This window comes from Athene noctua, chromosome 4, assembly GCF_965140245.1.
Source record: "Athene noctua chromosome 4, bAthNoc1.hap1.1, whole genome shotgun sequence".
Lineage (NCBI taxonomy): Eukaryota > Metazoa > Chordata > Aves > Strigiformes > Strigidae > Athene > Athene noctua.
Window position 1 is genome coordinate 69,572,604 of NC_134040.1, and position 22,913 is coordinate 69,595,516.

General features: G+C 36.8%; 1 protein-coding gene across 6 annotated transcripts in view; it reads left to right on the top strand.

Annotated features, from left to right (window-relative positions):
• RAPGEF2 (Rap guanine nucleotide exchange factor 2) overlaps nt 1-22,913 on the top strand; it is a 188,879-nt gene that overhangs the window by 160,473 nt on the left and 5,493 nt on the right. For all 6 annotated transcript variants that reach the window (XM_074905695.1, XM_074905693.1, XM_074905696.1 and 3 more), the window contains 12 exons: nt 930-1,176; nt 5,220-5,377; nt 9,785-10,025; nt 10,273-10,656; nt 12,235-12,446; nt 12,532-12,655; nt 13,264-13,287; nt 14,343-14,566; nt 15,385-15,570; nt 17,307-17,459; nt 19,856-20,081; nt 21,654-22,213. In XM_074905695.1, coding sequence (XP_074761796.1) covers nt 930-1,176; nt 5,220-5,377; nt 9,785-10,025; nt 10,273-10,656; nt 12,235-12,446; nt 12,532-12,655; nt 13,264-13,287; nt 14,343-14,566; nt 15,385-15,570; nt 17,307-17,459; nt 19,856-20,081; nt 21,654-22,213 — 2,739 coding nt within the window. The remainder of the gene's footprint in view (nt 1-929; nt 1,177-5,219; nt 5,378-9,784; nt 10,026-10,272; nt 10,657-12,234; nt 12,447-12,531; nt 12,656-13,263; nt 13,288-14,342; nt 14,567-15,384; nt 15,571-17,306; nt 17,460-19,855; nt 20,082-21,653; nt 22,214-22,913) is intronic.

Sequence of the window (22,913 nt, forward strand, 5' to 3'; positions counted from 1 at the left end):
GGAGAAAAGGATGAATATTAAGGACAAAATTAATACATAATAGTAAAACCTAGCCCCTAATACTCATCCTTAGCTGGCTGCCCTTGTGCCCACTTTTTCTGTAATTCCTTGGTTTAATTATCAGTTTCATTTATGATTACAAATCAACTCATCAGATGATTTTTCAATTTATACATGGACACTTTCACACTCAGAATATGTGACTTGATCTTTGGATCAGTTTTATTTGATTTATTTAAATATATAAAAATTTTTGTGAAGGTAAAAGTTGCAGTAGAACTAATTCCCAAATTCATTAGGTATTTCTGCCTTAGACATGTCTCTTTACTAGGGAGCTGAGGGAGTCCGAGAGGGGTTTTTTTGTATATCAGGCAGATGGACACAACAGCCCTGTCACACATCCAAGGTGTCTCAGTAGTCTCACACTTTGTTATATTTTCCTGATTATTTTGTTGCAGTTTCCCCTCTGAATTCTGATTTTTTGATGCTGTTGCTAATAATTTCTTGTCCATCTGAGTGCTTTTGTTGCTGGCTATCTGTTTAAAACCTTCCTTCTCAGTTGTTAGTTTTCCTATCTTGTTTTTGTCTAGTGTGCTCTTTATGTGTGCTACTATTCTGCAGAAGCCTGTGTCCTTAGGTTGAAAAGTCAAGGTCCTTCTGTTGACACCATCCATGCGACAATGTGGTCAGCTAGTGTATTTATGTTCTGAGATGTGCCAATTTACTCTTTTTCTGATTCATACTACATGAAATGAATGTCCTTTTAAAAATTTTTTTTAAAGTCTTATAACTAAATTCCTTTATTACTTGAATTGACAGAATAACCTAATCAGGTTTTTGTACTGTTTAATATTAAACTGGTCTGGTATACAAAGTTTTCTTTCACATTTTTGTCCTTTTTCTGTCCACCCTTTCCCTGTCTTGTGCAGTTTTTAAAGAGCTTTTAACACGGTTGTCAGAGGAAAAAAGAAATGGTGCTCCCCACCTGCCTAAAATTGGTGACATTAAAAAGGCAAGTCGTTATTCCATCCCAGACCTTGCCGTCGATGTGGAGCAGGTAATAGGATTGGAAAAAGTAAATAAGAAAAGTAAAGCCAACACAGTTGGGGGAAGAAATAAATTAAAGAAGATACTTGACAAGACTCGAATCAGTATTCTGCCTCAGAAACCATACAAGTGAGTTTTTAATTTCCTCTTAAATATTGGCTTTATGTTAATTTTTTATAATTTCTCATGTTACTTATAATTTGTCATGATCCCTTTTTTATTTATTAATGCAAACTATGCTTATATCTGAAAAATGCAGTAGAAAATACTAGGCTGAATATTTGAATGATCATAGACTACTGACAATGCAGTTCCTGACATCAATATGGACATATTTTACTTCTTAGAGATATAGTGATGGCACAAATACTTTTGCATGTCATTTTTTCTTTTAAGAGGACTGTTAACTGGAAGGGTCCCAGGCAGTTAATTTCAGAAAACTCTGCAAGCACGTTTGCTTGCAGGTGATTGATAGGAGCAATAATTTCAATTCATCCACATTCCAGTGGTCTAGAAGAATTTCTGAGTACTGCAATAAGGGAGACTGAGGTTGAAATTCTAACTTGGGTTCTTTGAGAGAATTGAATATTTTTTTAATGAAAGCTAAATACGGTATCTGATATCTTTTATTCTATGAACACATTTTAGAAATAGAGTTGTGATGAGGATTGTTAGGAACAATAGAAGGATGAGATTTATATGATTTTATGTGAATCTCGTCCTTGGCCAAGACAGATGGCATCGATGGAGAAAAATTAATTGTAGAATGGTATTTGATAGGTAATCAGTGTTTTCTCTTGCATTTTTCTTTTCTGTGTCCCATTGAGGAAGAAATCTATTCTATATAAATTAATGAAAAAGACATTTGTGCTGAAAATTTAGGATTTTTTCCTGATAACACTTTAAAAAAAAATGCCTAACCTAATGTTAGGTATTCTCTACTAAATGAATACTGTTCTGAAACATCATAAATAGAATGTTAGTAATGTAAAGGCTAAATGAATATAAATGGAATCCTGTATTATATCCTGATAAAGGATATTTCTTAAATTGACATAGATACACACTTCACTAGAGGAGAATCTGTAAATACTCTTTTTATGTTGTTTGTCTTTAGAATGCTTTTTTTTTTTTTTATTTCACTGGTCTTGTATGTTTGTTCTTCCGATGAGGCATGCATACTGTTAAGCATGAATTTTCACATTGTTCACAGTTGTTCACAACTTTTGCATAAAATTTTCTTGTTAATTTCCTTTTTTTCTTTGATTCCTTTCATTTTTGCACTTTTTACGTGCAGGGACTTCTTTGGGTAAGACTCAGAAAAATAGTACACTTGACCTATTTTCTCTTCCTTTTGCTAGCTATACTTCATGTGTTATATATAGCAACTTTTCTGCAAAGCCTGTTGACATTCAGTTGTTTCTGTCTGCATGGTTTCTGCATAGAGATGTGTAGCTGTAGACTTTCCTGTATGTGCTTTTTTTTAAAGAAGCTTCAATCTCATTCTTCCTAATAATTAATGATATTGTATATATTAAGGGACTTTACCTATCTCATATATTTTTAAATACCAAAAATCAAGAGGGATGAAAAAGCTGATTTACTCATTAAAGTAGATATTTAAAGACTTCATGAGTCAGATAGCTCATGAGGTGAAACTGTCCACCTCTTTTGACTGTGAATATTGCAGAGGTCTCCATTGCCTCCAGAATATGTCCAGGTAAACCAATCTATAAACTAGAATGAGGTCTCTCTTCAAGGAAGCCTGTCTGCTTCATGAGACATTAAATCAGAATCAAAGACAAATCAGTTAGAGCAAGAGATTATGCCTTCCTTTGGTCTTGCTTTTTAGTCCAATAATGTCAAGTAACATGCTGAACTGAGCAAACAGAACCGTTTCCCTTGCATCTACTGGGGAAATTGCCTCCTCTCCAGCAGCTATAGGGTATCTATTGAACTGTGCTTCTGGCTACAGCCTCTGCTTGAGCTCTTTGCTTTTTTTACTCTTCTAATCAAGAAAGGTTTTGTAGTCTGTAGGCTCAGCTGCTCCAGATAAGGATTAAACAGAATCCCCCACCTCCTTCTCTAGAAAAGTTCTGCAGCACCCCTGACAAAGAAGTAACTCCTATCTCCCCCCGATTGGTATAAGATTATACAAAACTGACAAGCTGCAAAAGTAATATATAATGCAAGTGAGACTATTAAGATGAGGAGGGTCATACTGTCTTCATTTGATTTGAATTTAGAGAAAATACTGGTGTTGGCACATTTTTGTATACTGTATAGTTGTTTAGAACCACCAAAAAGCATTTTGAGATTTTAGGGGCTCTTTTTCTGGGGTTTTTTGTTTACTTGGTATTTTGTGTGTATGTAGAGTGGTTCCTACTTGAAAGACACAACGTTGATTGTTGGGAATGCTTTTAGTTGTAGTGAAAGACTTGCTTGTAGCTCTGCATAAAAGTGCTGTGCACTGAGTTGATCACCAATGCTTGTCACGGTATTTTGTACTTTATGTGGAAGTACAAAAATACAGATGTTCAGATTCAGCTTAACTTCTGATTGAGAGAGAATCCAAGAACTTTTTCGTCAATGGACTTGAGTGTTCCTGTCACTCTCATGCCTTGGGGTTCACACCGTAAAATGTTTTGGTAATACGGAGTTATCCTGTTTCTTAAAAACAAAATGAGAAAACTCAAAACCATCATACAGAGATACTGGTCCAACCTTTTTTGAGTTGCATTGCCTTCTAAAAAGCAGTTGCTGTGTCCATGTAATTAAAGTTGTGTCTTAAATGCCCAGAGATACTGTCCTGGCTTCCCAGAGTACTGTTCAATTCATAGCACTTAAAGAAGTGGTACAAGAGTGTACTGGGTAAAGTAATTCACTGGTAAGCACAAAAGGATGCTTGTGCTGTAACAGCTCAACAGGGATAATTATCAGGCCCTTAATTGTTTCTGTTTAGGATTTCTGAGGATGGATGGAACACTAGACAAAAGCTCAAGTGCCCAAAACCTAGTGTACAAATGGTCATTTGTGTTGCATCATTTCATTTAGTAGCTTGACTTTTTAGAGTTTTCAATGAAGTCAAAGTTCTGGTTTATGCTTTTATTTACATGTGTAAATATAGATTTAGATGTGCTTGGCTTTTAAAAAGGCTTTGCCTATAGTAAGTACATCTTTTAATTTAATTATTAATTTAATTATTTTCATTTTCTATAATAGCTGCTGTTCAACATTTTACACCCTTAGAGTATTTTATTAAGGATTCGCATCTATATATTTATAGAAAAGTTCACTGGCTAGCTCCAACTCTGTCCTGTAGCAGTTATTTACTTCACTTGCTGATTATGAACTCAAAAGCAATAAGCAAATTTGTGTCTACAATAATATGATCATAGCTCTGTCTTTGATCCATCTAGCACTACTGAGTTTCTTTGGGACCCTGCCTTTCACAGTTCAATAGACAAAATCCTTCACCCTTATCACAGAAAACTTTATTTACAGCTGTTGGGCACTTTCAGGGGGATAATGATAGCACCTAAGTGCAGGTGCTTACCTTAGCCTTCCAAGTTAGCTGGCATCACTTCAGTCACACTCAGTGAAGAGAAACTCGGAAAAGGTGATACAGGGTAAGAAAATTGATGATCGCAAAGATCCTCTCTTATCTGTCTGTTGAAAGATCTTAGATAGTATGGCTACAATATGTCCTGAAGTACAGTTGCAGATCCTGTCTGTGATGGGGTGAAAAATCTGTGAAATTCAGGTCTTATAAAAGAGCACTGAGGGGACAGCAGTATTAGGCAAAGTTCAGGTGATGGGGTAGTTCAAGAGTGATGAGGTATGTACTGCCTTTTGAATAAAGATCTTGGCTGTTGTGAGAAATTTTCATAAAATAATGAGCCTAGCAGCTCCTCAGAGCTTAGTAGTGAACATAAGGATCTTCTGACAGTGAGAGCTGACAGATCAAATCCCTTTGAGTGGACGTCTGGGTGCTGTTGACAAAGCTAGACAGCAAGGACTGTTGTCTGGAGGATTTTAACTTCTAAATAGTGATCAATGTACTAACAATTGAAAGTGTGAAAATGTAGTGATATAGATGTCCCTGTATCCCTCTAGTATAGCCCAAGCTCCGAATGTTTGTAAGTCCTGATTTTATTTCTTTCTGGACACAGTGACATTGGAATTGGCCAGTCTCAGGATGACAGCATTGTGGGACTGAGGCAAACGAAGCACATTCCTCCTGCTTTACCTGTCAGTGGAACGCTGTCATCCAGTAATCCCGATCTACTGCAGTCTCATCACCGCATCTTAGACTTCAATACTACTCCAGGTAAGAAGGATCCTTTTTTGTTGTTCTTGACCTTACCTCCTTTCGCTGATCTCCTTTTTCTGTTCTGGACTTCCAGAGTCTGAAGATACATGTGAGTTTTATTAACTGTATGCTGGCACATATTAATGCATTAGATTTTATTACATTTGCTCCAATAGTACTTTATCTGAATGTATTAGATGTCTATTTTTCAAGTGTGTTGTATACAGAGTGCCTCTTACTGATTGAACACTCTGGGCCAGTGAAAACTTACTTTCCTTGGTATTTTATAATTTTCCCTGATATTTACAAGACTGCCGTATTTTCAAATAGCACAGTAGATCGTTAGCTTACAGTAAAGCGAAAGGGCATTGGACTGGGACACAGGACATGCATTTTAGTCTTTTTCTGAACAGACTTATATAATCTTGTACTACATCTGTAAGGGACAGAGTTTCAAAGTTCCCTGTTAGTTACTCTGCCCTACAGCTGTATGCCAAATTCTTTCTATACAAAGTGATTTAAAATCCAGTTCTGAAATGGAGAAAAAATGAACACATTTAGCAGAGAACACAAAACATGGAGGTGAGTGAGGGAGAACAAGAGCGGTAATAGGAGAAACTTGAGAGCCTTACTTGTAAGAAGGATTTCACCAGAGCTTCTGATGGGATTTGGGCTCTTATCTGGATGCAGGAAGGTTCTTAGTGGGAAACCCTCTCTGAGTTAAGTTCCAGATCTTTGTTATTAAAACATAGCTGCTGGAGGAGGAGATGGTGATGGTTGCTGTGCAGACACTTGGTTATTTTAGTCTAATCTTCAGAGTATTTCTCAAAAGTAGAACCAAGAATTCAGTGCTCTTCTAAACCTGAGGAATTTCAAACCTTACCTTTAAGGATGGTGCTTAAACATCAGCCTACATACTGGCCAAGTGGGTTCAATCATCCCACTTGAAACCATGATATTGAGCATCACTTCATCTCAGTTTTTTCAGGGCTAGAGAAGACTGCAAGAAGGTTGTGTTGACTTTTGTCCCAGTGTCTAAGATTGCTCCTGAGAGAGTGGGAAGATTGGTATTTTTTTGTATTTTATCTGATAACTAGTGTCCAACACTTTAAAGGTATTCTTTATTGGTAAAAGCCTAACTTTTCTTCAGCACTTTAGACCAGACGGTTCTAGGTAATTAATGTGCCCCTAATGCTGAGCACGGTAACTGGCTAACTTCCAGACCTGTGGACACTGCTGTCTCACACAGCTCAAACAAGCTCCATTAGTTGAGAAGGGAGGCCAGTACAGGTCTGAGGATCCTTCAATCCCAGATGGAGTTTGGAGAAGTTTAATAAATGAATAATGTTCTACTGTTTGCGTCTTGCTTCGAGGAAAGGAGATAAATAATGATGTCATGCCATTTCTTCAGCATTATAGCAGCTTTTCCATTATCTTTATAGAAAATGTATTAAGTAATTAGTGCTTTCTCATGTTAAAAAAAAAAAAGAGTTTTTATTTCTTTACTTAAAATTTGCCCAAATGTCCACACACTGAATATTTTTAAAGTAACTCACAGGTATCATTTTCCCCTGTGTTGAAAAGAGGGGGGAGGGGGACTGAAATTTAAAAAACCATATACCTTAAGGGCTTTAGGGATGGTTGCATTGTAGATAGAACAGTTGAATTATATATCTATATACTTTAAGACTTGGAAAAAATGTAAAGCCTGCAATTTTAATTTCTTTTATTATCTTGGGCTAAATTAAAGATGGAGATGGAGGCAGCTGGCAAGAAATTGAATGCAATGGAGAAGAAAGAGAAAAGTGGTAGAACAGTCATCCTTTGAGGCCTTGGGGAATATCCCTTGGGATAGAAAATAAAACAACTTGCTTCTTTGGAAGGGTAGTCTTAGAGGAGAAAATGAGAACAGCTTGAAATCTGCAAGAAGTCATTTTTGTTTCTGTTCTGATTTGCTCACACTTTTTCATATATATTTTTAAGGTTTATTTTTAAATGTTCAATAGTACTTTGATTTCTATTCTCTTGTGCTGCCTTTGCTATTTGATTGGTAGTCAAAATAATATACTAATGATGAGCTGCCAGTCACTGGTACTCCCCACCCCCCCGCCCGACACTTTCTAAGGGACTAGATTCCTATCATATAGCATTGCATTCTTCAGCCTGCCACTCCAGTTTCCTTTTTTGAAAAGGAGTCAAGTGGGGTGATTATACTTCAAGTGCTGTTTTATTTTAAAAGTATTATCTGAATTACTTGCTACTGTTGTTATAATCATTTCGGTTGCTGGCAGACTTGGCTGTATTCTGTGTAGTGATTTTGCTACCAGCTCTGATAGGTATGCAGCCTGAGAAACTGGATGGTAAAATACATTGCAAAGATGGTACTTTTCTATTTGCTGTTCTCTGCATTTCTTCATCTTGACTTCTGTGATCTAGCAGAGCAGGTTATTTTCTCCTTGCACAAAACACTTGTTTCTTGGGAGTGTTAAGCAAGTTAGTTCCCACCTTGGTATTGTTTACAGTAGTTTCTCATCTTCGTAGCATTTATTTGAGCAAGTAACAGCAAGAGGCAACAAGATCTAGAGAATAGTCCGGTTTTCAAGAACGTCTTTCACATCTGCCATCCTCAAATGTCAAAAAAATGTAGACATTATTTCAGGTACTGCTCTGCATCCTTCTTCAAGTAATTACTGAAGGAAGACAGGTCGTTATAGAGTTTATGATAAAAGGCAAAATTGCTAGTTATAAGTTATTTGTACATTTGACTCAAGTACTTAGGGCTGTACTGGCTTGTTATGTGTAACTGATGATGTAGTCACTCAATTCTAATGTGTTTTGGTACTAGTGCTTTTCAAGCTGCAGAAATACTACTGTGAACTTAAAAGTTATGGGTTTGGTTGCATGAAATCTGTAAACTAATGTATTTAAGCCTGAACAGCCTTTGTGGCATGTAAATCAACTCATATCAGAGAGATTTATCTTTATGCTTTCCAAATTATTATTTTGGAGACATGCAGCGGCAGTGGGAAGATGTTAATTTTTGTTCCTTTGTCTCAAGATTTCTGTTGCTGAATACATCTTCCTGTAGTAACCTGAATGCACGTCATGCACATTCAGGTCTTGTCAGAAAAGATTGTGGTTGTATCAAAGTGAGTGTTTTCATCTCACAGCTGTTTTTTCAGTATTTTTTTAAACAATGATAATTTTTTGTCTGTAGATGCAGAAGGCTTTCTATTATTTTCTTTTAACTTGTTCATATGACCTTTATGATCTACATAAAATAAAGAAAATACATTTTTAAAAAACATATTCATTAAAGAAAGAATAATGACCAGATGTAGTGTCGCACAAAACTAAAAAAGGTTATTTGTAACAGAGGGAAGAACTTAAATTGAAAATACTTGTCAGTTAAAAATACCTTATGTTAAGAAATTCTAACTCTCTTTTAAAAAAATAAAATTATAACAATCAAACTTCAGTTGATTAATGGGTCTAGATTTCAATATGGAAACATGTATAATGTTTGGAGTTAGACTGGTCATTTTCCAGATTTCCTAAAAACAGCTGCCTTGTAGGTGTCTAGTGTAAGTTTTCTTCCATCAGCACTTGAAACAATAATATATTCAGAACTCGAGTATTTGTGAAGTGTTTTTCTATCTCTGGCTGCTTTAGTTCTTAATTACTAAAACATTGGCACAGAGAAATAAAAGCAAGCTATAAGTCTGTTACTTATACGTTATTATGATTTAAATGTATCAAGAGTGTAGAGTATTTTTGATAATTAATACTTGGATGCATTAATGCTACTGCAGTTTATTTGTGTATATGTGCATGCTGACCATTATACATGCATCTTCCTAGCTACTTGTATGTACATGTCTTCCTTTTGTGTGTGACACTAGGGCTGAGTGTCAGACTTAGGTAAATGAGTCTATTTTCTTAAAAACATCCTTAGGAAGATTGACACTCCTATCACCTAATTTGCTTAGATTTCTTAGTCTGTCAAGTGTATAGGGTAGTGTTGTTGCATGTCCTTAATTTTTTTCCAAACTTAAATGGAACTTAGCAGGACTCTGAAAATCAGATTGCTTGTTAGTTCATCTGTCCAAACTCTGGAAATGTTAACATATTTTTGTGGTTTGCCCTATTGATAGCTTAACTAACTTGCTAATAGAACTAGTCTTTCATTAAAACAAATTAAACCACCACCACAACCAACAACATCTAAAACCAAACTGAAATAAATAAAAAAAACCCTCAAAAGCCCAGCTTTTTTATATGAAGTAGAGGTGAAACAATGATACTGAAGTAAAAATGTTTAGCACTAGTAATTAGACTCAATCTGACTGATATTATTGCTTATTCTTATACCACTATTTTTTTTCTTTATTAAATTGCATACTTTGCATATAATTTTTCTTCCAGACCTACCAGATCAAGTTCTGAGGGTTTTCAAGGCAGATCAGCAAAGTCGCTACATCATGATCAGTAAGGACACAACAGCAAAAGAAGTGGTCATCCAGGCTATCAGGGAATTTGCTCTCACTGCAACCCCTGATGCATATTCACTATGCGAAGTCTCTGTCACACCTGAGGGTGTAATCAAGCAAAGGAGGCTTCCAGATCAGTTATCCAAGCTTGCTGACAGGATACAGCTGAGTGGCAGGTGAGATCAGACTGTGAGCTAAAGCTGATGATACCAGTTTATTAAGTCAAAATCTTGTTAATAAGAGCATTATTTAATTATTAATGTTCTGTTTCTGTACAAGAAATTGCTCCTATGCAACTTCTAATTAATATTTAGGCCTGGTGAAATTCAATTTATTCTAAAATTCCAACTGGATCATTACTGTAACTTTCACTATTATTTGAGTATATTGTATCATGTGTCTTTTTGAACTTTGTTTTTACAGATATTACCTGAAGAACAACATGGAAACAGAAACTCTTTGTTCAGATGAAGATGCTCAAGAGTTACTAAGGGAAAGTCAAATTTCCCTACTGCAGCTCAGTACTGTTGAAGTGGCTACCCAACTCTCCATGAGAAACTTTGAGCTATTCCGTAATATTGAACCCACAGAATACATAGATGACTTGTTTAAACTCAAATCAAAAACAGGTTGCACTAATCTGAAAAAGTTTGAAGAGGTGATAAATCAAGAAACATTTTGGGTGGCTTCTGAGATTCTAAGAGAAACCAACCAGCTGAAAAGGATGAAGATCATTAAGCATTTCATTAAGATAGCACTACACTGCAGAGAATGCAAGAACTTCAACTCAATGTTTGCCATCATTAGGTATTGCTCCTTAATAATTTTACTTCTAAGTAAAAAGCAAAGTCTTATGTCAGTCTAAAAAAAAAATGTATTTAACAGAGTAAACCAATTAACACTGCTAACATCAACACTTGGCAATCCAATAAAGATGACATTTTCCCTTGGCATTGAATTTGGAATTGAAATGTTTGCTGAAATATTATTTGAAATGCTACTATTATGTACTTATTGCTCAAGACAGTGAGTCAACAGTCATTGGTGAACATGGCACGAGAGAAACTACTGTTCCTACTTAAAAACAAAAATCTAAATAAATAGCAGTTATATGAATAAAAAGTATAACATTGTCACAAATGAATGGGTTAAGTTCCCAAAGAGAGCTCATCATTTTATGCTTAGTTCTCAGTATCCTGAATTCATTGAGCCATGATATGTTGTCTTTGTATCAGCAGTTTCTTGGATGGAACTCTGATAATAATCAATAGCAGATTACATTGCCATATAATAAACTATAAATAAAGAGCTTTTAATAAGAATTTAAAAAGTACTGAAAAATCTCATAGAGAAAACCTTTCTTAGTTTTGGAATGAAGAAGAGGAGAGGAAAATTTAATGTGTGTGTTTATACACATTTTTTTAAAAACATTCACATTTCTCTTAGAGTCTCCAAGTTAGGCAGAAAAACCTAACCAACCAAAAGAAAGAATCCCCAAATACTGTCTTTTCTAAAAAAGCTTGAGTAAGTTGCATTAAAATGACAATTTTATCCCTGTCTCTGGCAAAAGCCCTTGTCACATTCAATCTGTTGAACTGACCATTCAGTCAAATGTGCCAAGTTCCGAAGTCAGGGATCCATACTGATAAGCTGTCAGCTTCTCTGAGACATATAAATCTTGAGAATTAGCTCAGATTTTTCAACTGATCTCAATGAGAAATAAAAGCAGTCTGCCTGCTAGCAAAAACTTGAAGGAAGGAAAGATAACCAGACTTTCCCATAGGTAGAAACTAATAGCATGACAGGCAGTGTCATTAAGGGGAAAAAAACTGGGTTCTGTACCAGCTACAGCTTCAGAATAACCTCAGACATATAGAGTCTGTTATATCAATCTGATTTAGACACAACAAAGTCAAATGGATTATTGCAGCAAGAAGGTGGGTCGCTGTGTTGTCATCACCTAAACATTATGTAGTGGGTTTTTCCTCCAGTCTGGTAATCTGGAAATAACCGGTGATCCTGAGGTACTCCTAAATTATGATATTGTTACCAAATTCAGACACTGTTCCAAAGTAGTAAGTACATAGTGTCTGTAAGGTTTAATTAGTTATCCAAGTGTAACTTTTATCTGTTTATGGCTACATCATGCAGATATCTCCAGTTTTTATGGTTTTTACAAAAATGATCTTAATTGTTCTACATAATACACCCTGGCAAAAGGAAGTTCTTGCTTTCTGTTACTTTATTGATATGGTTGTGCTGTGCATGTTGGCTATATGGTATTTATCTCATACAAAATTTCACATGGTGTTTTCTAGGATTATTTCGTTTTTTCTATCATTCTTGAAATTTTTTGCACTTTTTTGTTTGTTTGTTTGTTTCAAGTGGCCTGAATTTGGCACCAGTTGCAAGGCTCCGAACTACTTGGGAAAAGCTTCCAAGCAAGTATGAAAAACTGTTTCAAGATCTACAGGACTTGTTTGATCCATCTAGGAATATGGCAAAATATCGTAATGTCCTTAACAGCCAAAACCTACAGCCCCCCATTATCCCTCTGTTTCCTGTTATCAAAAAAGATCTTACATTCCTTCATGAAGGTAAACCAAAAGTACGTCATCTTTTACCACCTATGGAAAACTAACTTTGCTACCTAGTAACTGATGTTGTTAATGTTGATTGTAGGAAATGATTCAAAAGTGGAGGGCTTGGTCAATTTTGAGAAGCTGAGAATGATTGCGAAGGAGATACGCCATGTTGGTCGCATGGCATCTGTGAACATGGATCCTGCTTTAATGTTTAGAACAAGGTAAGTGTGTTAGGCAGAGCTTTTTCCAGCTGAGAGAAGGCTAGGTGTCAGCAAGAGGTGCCTTTCAAGTGCCCCTAGTTGTATTGGAGCAGCGTGAATTTTTTTGTATGTTAACAATTTACAAAAATTATGTGGTGTTCTAACACTGGAGAAATCATTACATTTTGTGTTTATCAATATATATTTAAATGTTTTGTATTATTCCTTAACTGCCAGTTACTTCATAAAAATGAGATTCCATCAGTGGGAGGGAGGGGGAGATACTTCTTGAACACATATACTGTTTGAAACATTGAGGTGTGCCAGCCTTATTTTGATTTAGTAGAAGTGGGAATGTATCTGAAATGGTGTCAGCTAGTAGTGTTAGAAAACGTGGAGTGAATGCTCTTTGGCTTCATGTTAAACCAGCTTATTGCATACTCTTTATTTTAATTTGAGCTACAAGAGTTTGTAATATCTGACTGTACACCTGAGTCAAGGCTCTTTTTAATGTTTGTGGGCTTCCAGAACTGCTTGTCCTGAAGTCTGGTCTTTTTCTTTCTGAGCTTGTGATCTTTCTCTGTCTCTTCTTAAACCCATGCTTTACTCTTCCTGGCTCTCACTTGCAGGAAGAAGAAATGGAGGAGTTTGGGGTAAGTGGTTGGAGACAACACACACAGACTTTCATTCTTCCCTTACCATTTGCATTGTTTTCTACTTGCTATCTTTAATCTTCTGGTGCTTTGATATTTTTTTCTTTTGTTAACCCCTTTTTACTGACAATACATTTTAATCCAGGAGTGCTTTTGCTTTTGAGGTTAAAATACAAAAGTTGTAAATTATTTATAAGTGGTTGTGGATAGGAGTGGGGTGTTCTGCTCCTCAGCCTCCAATTTAAATTGCCAAAGGAAGTGACCCTCAGTAAAAGAGAAATTATAAAATGACAAGATTGCAAGAGCTGAAAATTACTGTTAACTTTCTTATTCCTAATAAGCAATTATCATAATCAAATATAAAAGTTAAAACTTTTAGAGTATCTGCTAAACTAACTTACTTTCATATTACAATTCAGCCATCAATTTTGCTCTTAACAATTCAGGAACAATGCATAGCTTTCATATAGACATAAATACATTGCGATGTGCATGACATTTATTTCATCATGCTAGCTGATCATTTTATTTAACAAAAAGCTGTCTTAAACCTAGCAAGTTACAAGGAAGTTCTGTTCTGTAAAACTGAGCTGTGCATTTTGTATAGAGTTCGACTGAAAAAAGTATTTAGCTTTCTGTATTATGCCTTACGTATATGTATTTAAATTTGAACCTCAACTGTAGTCTCTGTCAGCATTGACTTACTGCATGAGCTTTTCCTAATGCTCCAGTCTTCTCAGTAGCTGGCTTATGTGAGCGAGCTAGCTTGAATGCTTTTCTAGATGTGTGAAGTGATATTGCCTAGTTGGAGCAGAATAGGTTAAAATATTTGTGTAATTAAAATAGTGCCTGTAACAAAGTAAAAAGATTTCTTGACCCTCATCTTTCTATCTGTTATAGCTGTTTGACTTACTGGAATGAGGCATGTAAGCTTTGACTGTAGACTGACATTTATGCAATCTTTTGCACTTTTCATTTTTATGAAGGGATACTGGGTAGGACTAATGCATGCTTTTCCCCTCTTTCTTCCCGCTCCTGCCCCCCTTTCACTCCAGGTCCCTCAGCCAGGGCAGTACGAATGCAGCTGTGCTGGATGTTGCGCAAACAGGGGGTCACAAAAAGCGTGTCCGTCGCAGCTCCTTCCTTAATGCTAAAAAATTGTATGAAGATGCTCAGATGGCACGGAAAGTAAAGCAGTATCTCTCAAACTTGGATCTGGAGATGGATGAAGAGAGCCTCCAGACACTGTCTTTGCAGTGTGAGCCAGCCACCAACACACGTGAGCATTGTCATTTGTTATGGATTTCAAGGAAACCGTTAAATATACCTCTGGTTTTTCTCCAAGGAAGTAACTGGGAACAGTAACTAGACAATGACATGGAAAATCATCGGTCTAGTTATTTCCAAATACTGAACATCTATGAATCTTAAGGAAATCATCTTGCAGCTTAACGGTATATAGAGACATAGCATTTATGTAGGAGATAAGGCTTTCAGATCATGTCACGCTCAAGTGCACAAGGTTCTCTAGGTTTGTCTGTGCAAAGGGTATGGAGGAACCAAAAATTTCTCTATAGCTTGATGTACTCAGGCTATTGGTGTGAATGGGGCTGGTCATCCTGGATATCTTGGCCTTGAGAGGGAAAGGGGGATTTCCTTATGTCTAGGTGTTTGAGACACCTGGAGCAGAGGGGGACCTTATGTTGGATATTGGTTTCATTTTGATTTGAGGGAATGCTGTGTCTTTAGCAAAAAAGAGTAATTATGTATCCATTCTAAACCAGTTGTAGTCCTTACGATAGTCCGGTATAACTTTGGTCATGGTTTTGATTAGCTATAACAATCATCATTTATGAGAGATTTATTTTGAGAAAGAGAGTAAATGTTGTTTGATAATGTACGTATTTTAAATGGGGTTAAATCTCCCCCTCTTTTCCTCTTCAACTTTTCTCTCTAAAGGTATCCTACTGTATTAATTATACAGGTATTTGAGCACCTTTTAATTATTAATTGGAGGGCTTTGCATGGCTCAGATTAAAACTCCCACAGTATCTTTAGCTAGTAGTCATTCTGTGCTTTCTCCCACTTCTTGCAAAGTGCCAAAGAGTACAGGAGACAAGCGATCTGGAAAATCCGAAACATCACCAGTGGCTCCCCGGGCAGGCATCCAGCAGAAAGTGCAGCAGCAGCAGCAACATAAAGTAAACCAAGCGTTGCAGGTCCCTGCTGTATCTCTTTATCCCTCTCGCAAGAAAGTGCCAGTCAAAGACCTCCCACCATTTGGTAAGTGGAACAATGAAGCAGTCGGTTTAATCCTCTGAAGTTTGGTTGCTTATGAAAGAGAGATGTTTTTAATCCAGTCAGATTCAGACAGTTACTTCTAGTAGTATTATATGGAGGTTATGCATATGCAGTGTGTATGTATAATTCTCTTCTCTAGAAATGGAAAGAAAGAAATCTAGGAAAGCATCCTGTCAATCACTATAAGTATTTACCTGTTACTAGCAGCTAGAATCAATGAATGTTTCTTACTCTGCACTGGGATCTTGGCTTAACTTTGCCAAAGGAATTAGTGACTTGGAGTTTTTGAGTGACGCATCTGAGATGCCTTAGAAGTTTTGGAGTTTTTTTAAAAGTTGAACATTTAATGTGAAATTCAGGCTTGCTCAAACTTGTAGTCCTGTTAGAAAGGTAGGCTTGAAGTTTCATGTTGAGAATTGTCCCTTTGGCTTCTGCTCCCTAGTGTTTTTTTACTGTAGTTGTTCAGTCACTGCTGCCTGCATGTCACTCAGAAAGATACTGGACTATAGGAATTTCTTCTAATCTGATTTCCAAATCTGTATGACAAGAGGTGTAAGTAACTTATATGAATTATTAAAGAACTTCTTACATCTCACTTCAAGTACAGTAATATTCCTAGTAAGCTTATGTCGCATAATTGACCCTTTCTGTTGCATGATGGTAATTTCACAAGAGCTTAATTCTGGTTTCACTTTTTATTAGTTTTACTTGTGCACTGCTTAGGCTGCTAGTGGAACAGAAACAACAAAATTAGCAAGAAAAAAATCCATATTCATCTAGTTCTTGTTGATTTTACCATTAAATTTTAATCTTAAAAGGACTTTGAAGTGCCATAGACTGCATTTTTGCTCGTGGTAGGAAAGTTTCTGAAGACTGACTAGGTTATGTTGATGAAGCAGCTGTGAATTACTGATAGCAGCATTGTGATCCAACAGATCAAAGATAAATTCTGTAGAATGCTTGAAAATAATCTTTACCACAAACATTGACAAAATTGTCAGAGAAGCTGTCTTCACTTTTAAGACTGTCCCAGGGTGCATTTTTGAGGGGAGGGGAAGAGAAGGATGGATGAATGTTGCCCAAGAAAAGCAGTTCTTGATGCCCTAGATCTTTACATCATAAATAATCTTCAGGATGTTTTTACTCTTTTAGTTTCCCAAAATAAGCCGGTGCAGAGATAGTTCTCAAAAATGAAGGGGAGAAATGCAGCTGCAGGATGGCCTTGTTTTGTAAGCCTAATCTTATTAATCTTTCCAGCTTTCTTTGGCCTTCTAGGCTACTCTGAATAGAAAAGAAACAGGAGAACAGTTTCAATTCTTACTACATAAACCATCACTAACCAGTGAGATTTATATGTGTTTGTATTCAATGTTTTAGTTCAAATTTCTCAATAACCATTACTATGCGTATCTTCGATTATATGTTGTTTAGGCAGTATTCTGCAACAACAAATCTGCATTGTGTTTTTAGTGGCAAAGTATTTATTTTAGGTGGCCAGAATGAAAGACTGGATGCTTTAATATGCAAAAATAAAGCACTGTATTTTAAACAGTAGTAGGTTTAAGCATTTTGCTTCATTTAAGTTGGTGTCAGAAACTCACACAGGAAAAAATTTTAGTGTTTTTCCTGTATGGTGTCTGCTCTATAAATGTATTGTGAAACAGAAAGATGGACTTATACTGGACTTTACATCTTCCTATGTTAATTCTTATTCAAAGGCATTAACTCCCCACAAGCTTTAAAGAAAATTCTTTCATTATCTGAAGAAGGAAGTTTGGATCGTCACAAGAAACAATCTGAAGACACAGTCTCAAGTGCATCTTCACAGCTGTCTTCTCCTCCCACTTCACCACAGAGCTCTCCACGGAAAGGTATTCAACCTGTAGTATTTCTCATCTTGTTTCCTGAAGCTCATAGACTTTGGAAACTTCCAAGAGAGAATTTGGACTCTCAGAATAAACTACTGCTGCTCCTATTTTTGTCACATATGGTCAGCAAGAGGGCAGGAAGTATAGTGCAGAGTGGGATATGTGAAAGGATACCTGGGAATCTGATTTCAGGGATACCTGAAAGCCCTGTGGCTAGCAAAATACAGGAAAGATAGGCCACTCTGATACAGGATTTGATGCAGTAGGTCACTCTCACTGCAGCTGCTTCTGACAAAAATATTCCAATCATCAGTGTTTCCTGTCAGTAGAAGGATGTGCAGATTGACACTTAAAATCTTAATACAGCATTGAGCACTCTAGCCTGTTAGAGGAGTTATTTGCTGTGTCATGCATCTGGATGGGATATGATCTATGTATGACTGGTAGGCTTAAGATATTCAGGTTTCAAATCACCAATACACAACATTTTACTAGCAGCCTGATTATTCAAACAATGTATATGGAACATGGATCTTTCTTGACTGTGTTCTTTTTAAGTTACTTCACAGAGGTTTTTTTTTCAAAGTGAATTTAGGACTTAAAGGGATTTTTTAAAAGCCTGTTTTCTTTTTTCATTGTACATGTTCTGGTTATGAATTGACAAAAATGGAGAATGGACGCATTTTCCTGTAGTTTAAACAACAAAACAAGTCCTTTTGGAGGTATGATAGCCTAGTTGTATTGCAGATAACTTCTAAGTTATTCTCTTTTCAGAATATTATAAAAGTTCAGTTTAACAGTTACATAACATAACATTATGGTAATATATGGGTTGAGTCCCCATAATGGACGTTCAGAAGGCTAAAAAGATGTGTGTGTTGGAGATTTCCCTGTAGCAATAACTTTCCCTAAATTGCACAGGGATGGTAAAGATATGAAACTTATGCAAGTATCACTTTTCCTACTTTCTTATCAAATGGATAGCTAAGCCCTTTTCTTAACATGGTAGGTGGCAGTGGTGATCAGTTGAGGCCTTAATGGCTCCAGAATAATGGACCTAACCAGTTCCTTCTCTCCTCTTGGAAGTGAGAACAGTAACAAGAATAGCAGTTCACAAGGATCTCTGGAATAGGTGGTGCTTATGGAAACAAAACAGGATAAAAAATAAGTCCAATTGGATAAGCAGAGATCTGAAAAGCGGAGAGATGAATGTGGCAAGAAAGTACAAACGCCTATCCAAAATCTGTATTGAAGTGGTATTCGCTAAGGTCAGATGGAGGAGGATGTTATGTAGAGAAGACTTAGATTGTCACCTCAAGTCCTTCTAAGATATTATCGTGATTTCTCCCAAATACGGCATTCACAAAGAGTGAATTTATATTAATATGGTTGGGCCTGTGCATTTCTTGAAAAAGGTTTATAGTGGTAAAAGTACTTAATTTTTGCAAAAAAGCAAATCATAAACATGATTATAATTTTTTTTTTAAAATCCTTGGTTCAATGGTGACGTGAAGCTAATGGTATATTCTTTCAGACAAAAATGGCAACATTAATTCCATGGTCTCAGCAAGTGAATTGGAATAGATCAATTTAAGTCATCTTGACACAAGCAGATTGAAAGCAAAGAATGAAAACTGCTCTTGTGGGTGTGTGTTGTTTAATGACCTTTAATTTAGCTGGCAAGAGAATCTGGCACAACTTTGTTTAATACTAAAACAAAAGCTGAATTTGCTGAATTTGCCTCTGTGACATGTTTTGCAGATTTTATCTCAGCCTGGTGGTGTCAATGCTACCTCCAAATTATGGTATAATTCTGGTAATATATGCTATTTGGAATGTAATTAGTTAGCCAAGTACCACAAAGAAAGCTTGAAAATCTGGCCTTCTCTTAGCCAAGACAAGCAATAAGCAGTCAAATCAGACATCTGGGCTTCCTGTTGTATCTACTGTTCATCTCTGAAGTGTAGCTTTGCAGAACAGAAAAACTGTGTGAGAGGGTCTCTTGGATTACTTTAAGCAGTATTCTTGCCCAGGGCATAGCTTTCATTCTGATCTTGGAGACATAGTTTATGTACAGGCAGTTTTTTGAGAAGTGAGATTTCATAATGTGGGGATACAAGTATGATGACGCATTTGAAAATATTTTAGGGGAGGAGGGCACAGAAGAGGGAAGGTGAGTAGTTGGTTTCTAAATGAGTAGTGTGTGTTTCCCTCAGTCTTAAACCCCTTAGTAAGACACAGACTACATGATGTTACACAGTTCTGCTATGTATCTTCACCTTTTGCAGTGCAAATGTAATCGTAGTTTTGATTTAGTATGGTAGCAGTATTGCTGGGTGCCTGGCAATAACTGAGTAGGCTTCTTGGAGTGTCTGATTAATGTGATGTTCCCTTTGCAGGCTATACTTTGGCTCCTAGTGGCACAGTGGATAACTTTTCAGATTCTGGTCACAGTGAAATTTCTTCCAGATCTAGTATTGTCAGCAATTCCTCTTTTGACTCTATGCCAGTATCACTGCATGATGAGAGGAGACAGAGGCATTCTGTCAGCATCGTGGAGACAAATCTTGGTGTGGGAAGGATCGATAGAAGAATTATGATTGAACCAGATCAATACAGCTTAGGGTAAGAATTTTATTTGTGCTTACTTACGTTATACTTTCATATAGTGTGTATGTGGCATGTATATGCATATTTGTTCATGTAACTTCCCCTGTACCTTTCTCAAATATTTTTTCTTCCCTGCTCTTAAAACCTACTATTTCAATGGTGTGTTTTGTGATAATGATCCATTTTCTGACAAGAAGAGGTTTTGCACTCCTGAGTATGTGATGAGGTCTACAGCAGTAAGACTTTACCTCAGTACATCTTATCATCTGACCATTTAGCAGTGCTGTAGATTATCCTTTTTATGGCAGACTAATATCGTAGCCTGTTTTCTAGATGGGGAATTAGCTGAATTAGATGAGAAATTACTCACACAATTATTCGGTGATCAAGCTGAGAACAGAAATAGCTATTAATTTTCTAGTCTGTTTCATAGAAAAGTGCATATTTATCTAAGTCAAAAATATTTTACCCCAAATATCTCTTCTAGTCACCAATAATTGGAAGCTAAAATTATCATTACGCTGCTGGTTTTCTAGGTAATTAACTTCTGTAATGGTGGGGAATCTAGTGCTACGAGTAGTTTTCTAAGTCTCTAGCAGTGAGCCTTGGTCTGAAATTAATTTGAGCTCTGGCTCCTATTTAGTCTACACTTAATTTTCTGAGCTGTTACTTGGATGCTTCAGTGCTCTGAATAGTTTCAGATTTTTTAATCCTGCGGGGTCTGTGAATGGCAGGCCTGTACCAAAACTGGTGTACTTCAGCTTTGGGAATCCTGGGCTATGCAAACTCTGTAATCGGGTGTCTTAAATATTTGGAAGAGCAGGGTTCTGGTCTGCATAGCAAGCTGCCCTGGAAAGACAACTTCCAAACCCTGGATAGTTGCTAAACAAAAGTGACACTGTCGTTTTTCTTTGCTGCTACGTAAGTGAAAGTGTCAGGATGGACACTGTCTTAATGGCTGGAAGGCTGCAGAGAACATACTTTCTCTACCAAGTAGTATGTGTTTCCAAAATTAAGGTTAAAGTACATTTCCATTTGCAAGAAATATTGAAAAGTTGGCTTTCAGAGTTTCCTAAGCAGAAAAAAAAAAATATCTGAAAGCCTGAATATAGGCCACCCCCTGCTAAAACTCTGTTTCTAACTTCTGATCCTTTGCTTTGCATGGCTGGAAAAGCAGTAGGAACCCTATCTATCTGTCTGTTCCCCTTTATATAAGTGAATGTGGTGTGCCTGTCTTAAAGGGCTGCTGCAAAGATTTTACCTTGTGAAATGACTCCACTAAAATGTTAAGTTTCGTCAGGATATCTATTGAGTAATTGTTTGTTTTATTGAGGATGAGCATGAAAGGAAAGTGTTCTATTCTCAAGACTGATTTACTCATTAATGCAAATAATATTTAATATAAATTGCATCAAAATCTTCAATCGTAGTTTGTGTTGGAAGGGACCTTTTAGAGGTCATCTAGTCCAATCCCCCAATGTTTGCTCTTCTCTTGATTGTTGAATTCTTCAAGTGTCTTGTAATTGAACTCCAATTCCAATGGTGGATTTATTTTACTTTTTTTTTTCCTTGTCAATGTTCATCTAGCTCATATGCACCGCTGTCAGAGACCAGAGGCCTGTACGCTGGAGCAACTGTGCTTTCTTCTCCTAGTACAGAAGAACTGTCACAGGATCAGGGGGACAGAGCTTCGCTCGATGCGGCTGACAGTGGCCGTGGTAGCTGGACTTCTTGTTCGAGTGGTTCTCATGACAACATACAAACAATACAGCACCAGAGAAGCTGGGAGACTCTGCCTTTTGGACATGCTCATTTCGATAGTTCAGGCGAGGGGGCAGGACTGTGGGCCTCGGGCAGTCATATGGACCAGCTGATGTTCCCCGATCACAGCACAAAGTATGGCAGGCAAAGTCAAGGGAGGGAGGGCCTTGATCAAGCACAGTCCAGAGCAAGCTGGGCATCCTCAACAGGATACTGGGGAGAGGACTCAGAAGGCGATACAGGTACCATAAAGCGGAGGGGTGGGAAGGATGTTTCTATTGAAGCTGAAACAAGTAGCATAACATCTGTACCAGCAGAGGAGTCAAAGCCAGCTCCCGTGCCCACTCATATAGCAGTATCATCAAGTAGTACAAAGGGGCTTATTGGTAAGTTAAGTTTTGTTTACTGTGAAGTATTTTAATTCATTTGCTTATGTTTCTTCATACTGTTCTAAAACCAATTTTCTTTTGCGTGGTTTCATTTTTTAAAGCAAAACCAAACATTTTGCAGTCTCTCTCAAATTTTCCCCTTTAACTGTGCATTTATTGCTAGGGAATATTCTCACTTATTTTTGATTCTCAGTTCTGGCAGCACCTTTGTGTTTCAAGAGAGCCTGGCATACATTAAAAAATTAGCTTAACTGCTGGACAGTGTTCTAAGAGGTTGATGTATTAAGATGTCTGTTCTGAAATATGAATTTCTCTTCACAGTAAGGCTCCATGTTCTATATTTAGAAATCTTAATAAATGTGGCCTGATTTTTTAGAAGTGTTTTACTTTATACATCTGTGTGACTTGTCTGATAATTGTGGATATACCTTATTTCTGAAAATGGGATCACTTTGTGCATAATTACCAACTGAGGTGTTTCTTTGGACTGCTGAAACTAAAGAGGTTCCTAAGAAGTTAGAGCTGAAATGCATTTATAATCATTCAACAAAAGAAAGATCAGATAATATATAAATTAATTTGAAGGTGTCTTTGGCAGAGCTTAACATTGTTCTCATACTGCTCCTTTATGCATCCCATTCCTTGGGCCATCTGAGACCTGCATTTTTGCCCCTTTCCTTCCTTTCGTTTCCTTTCA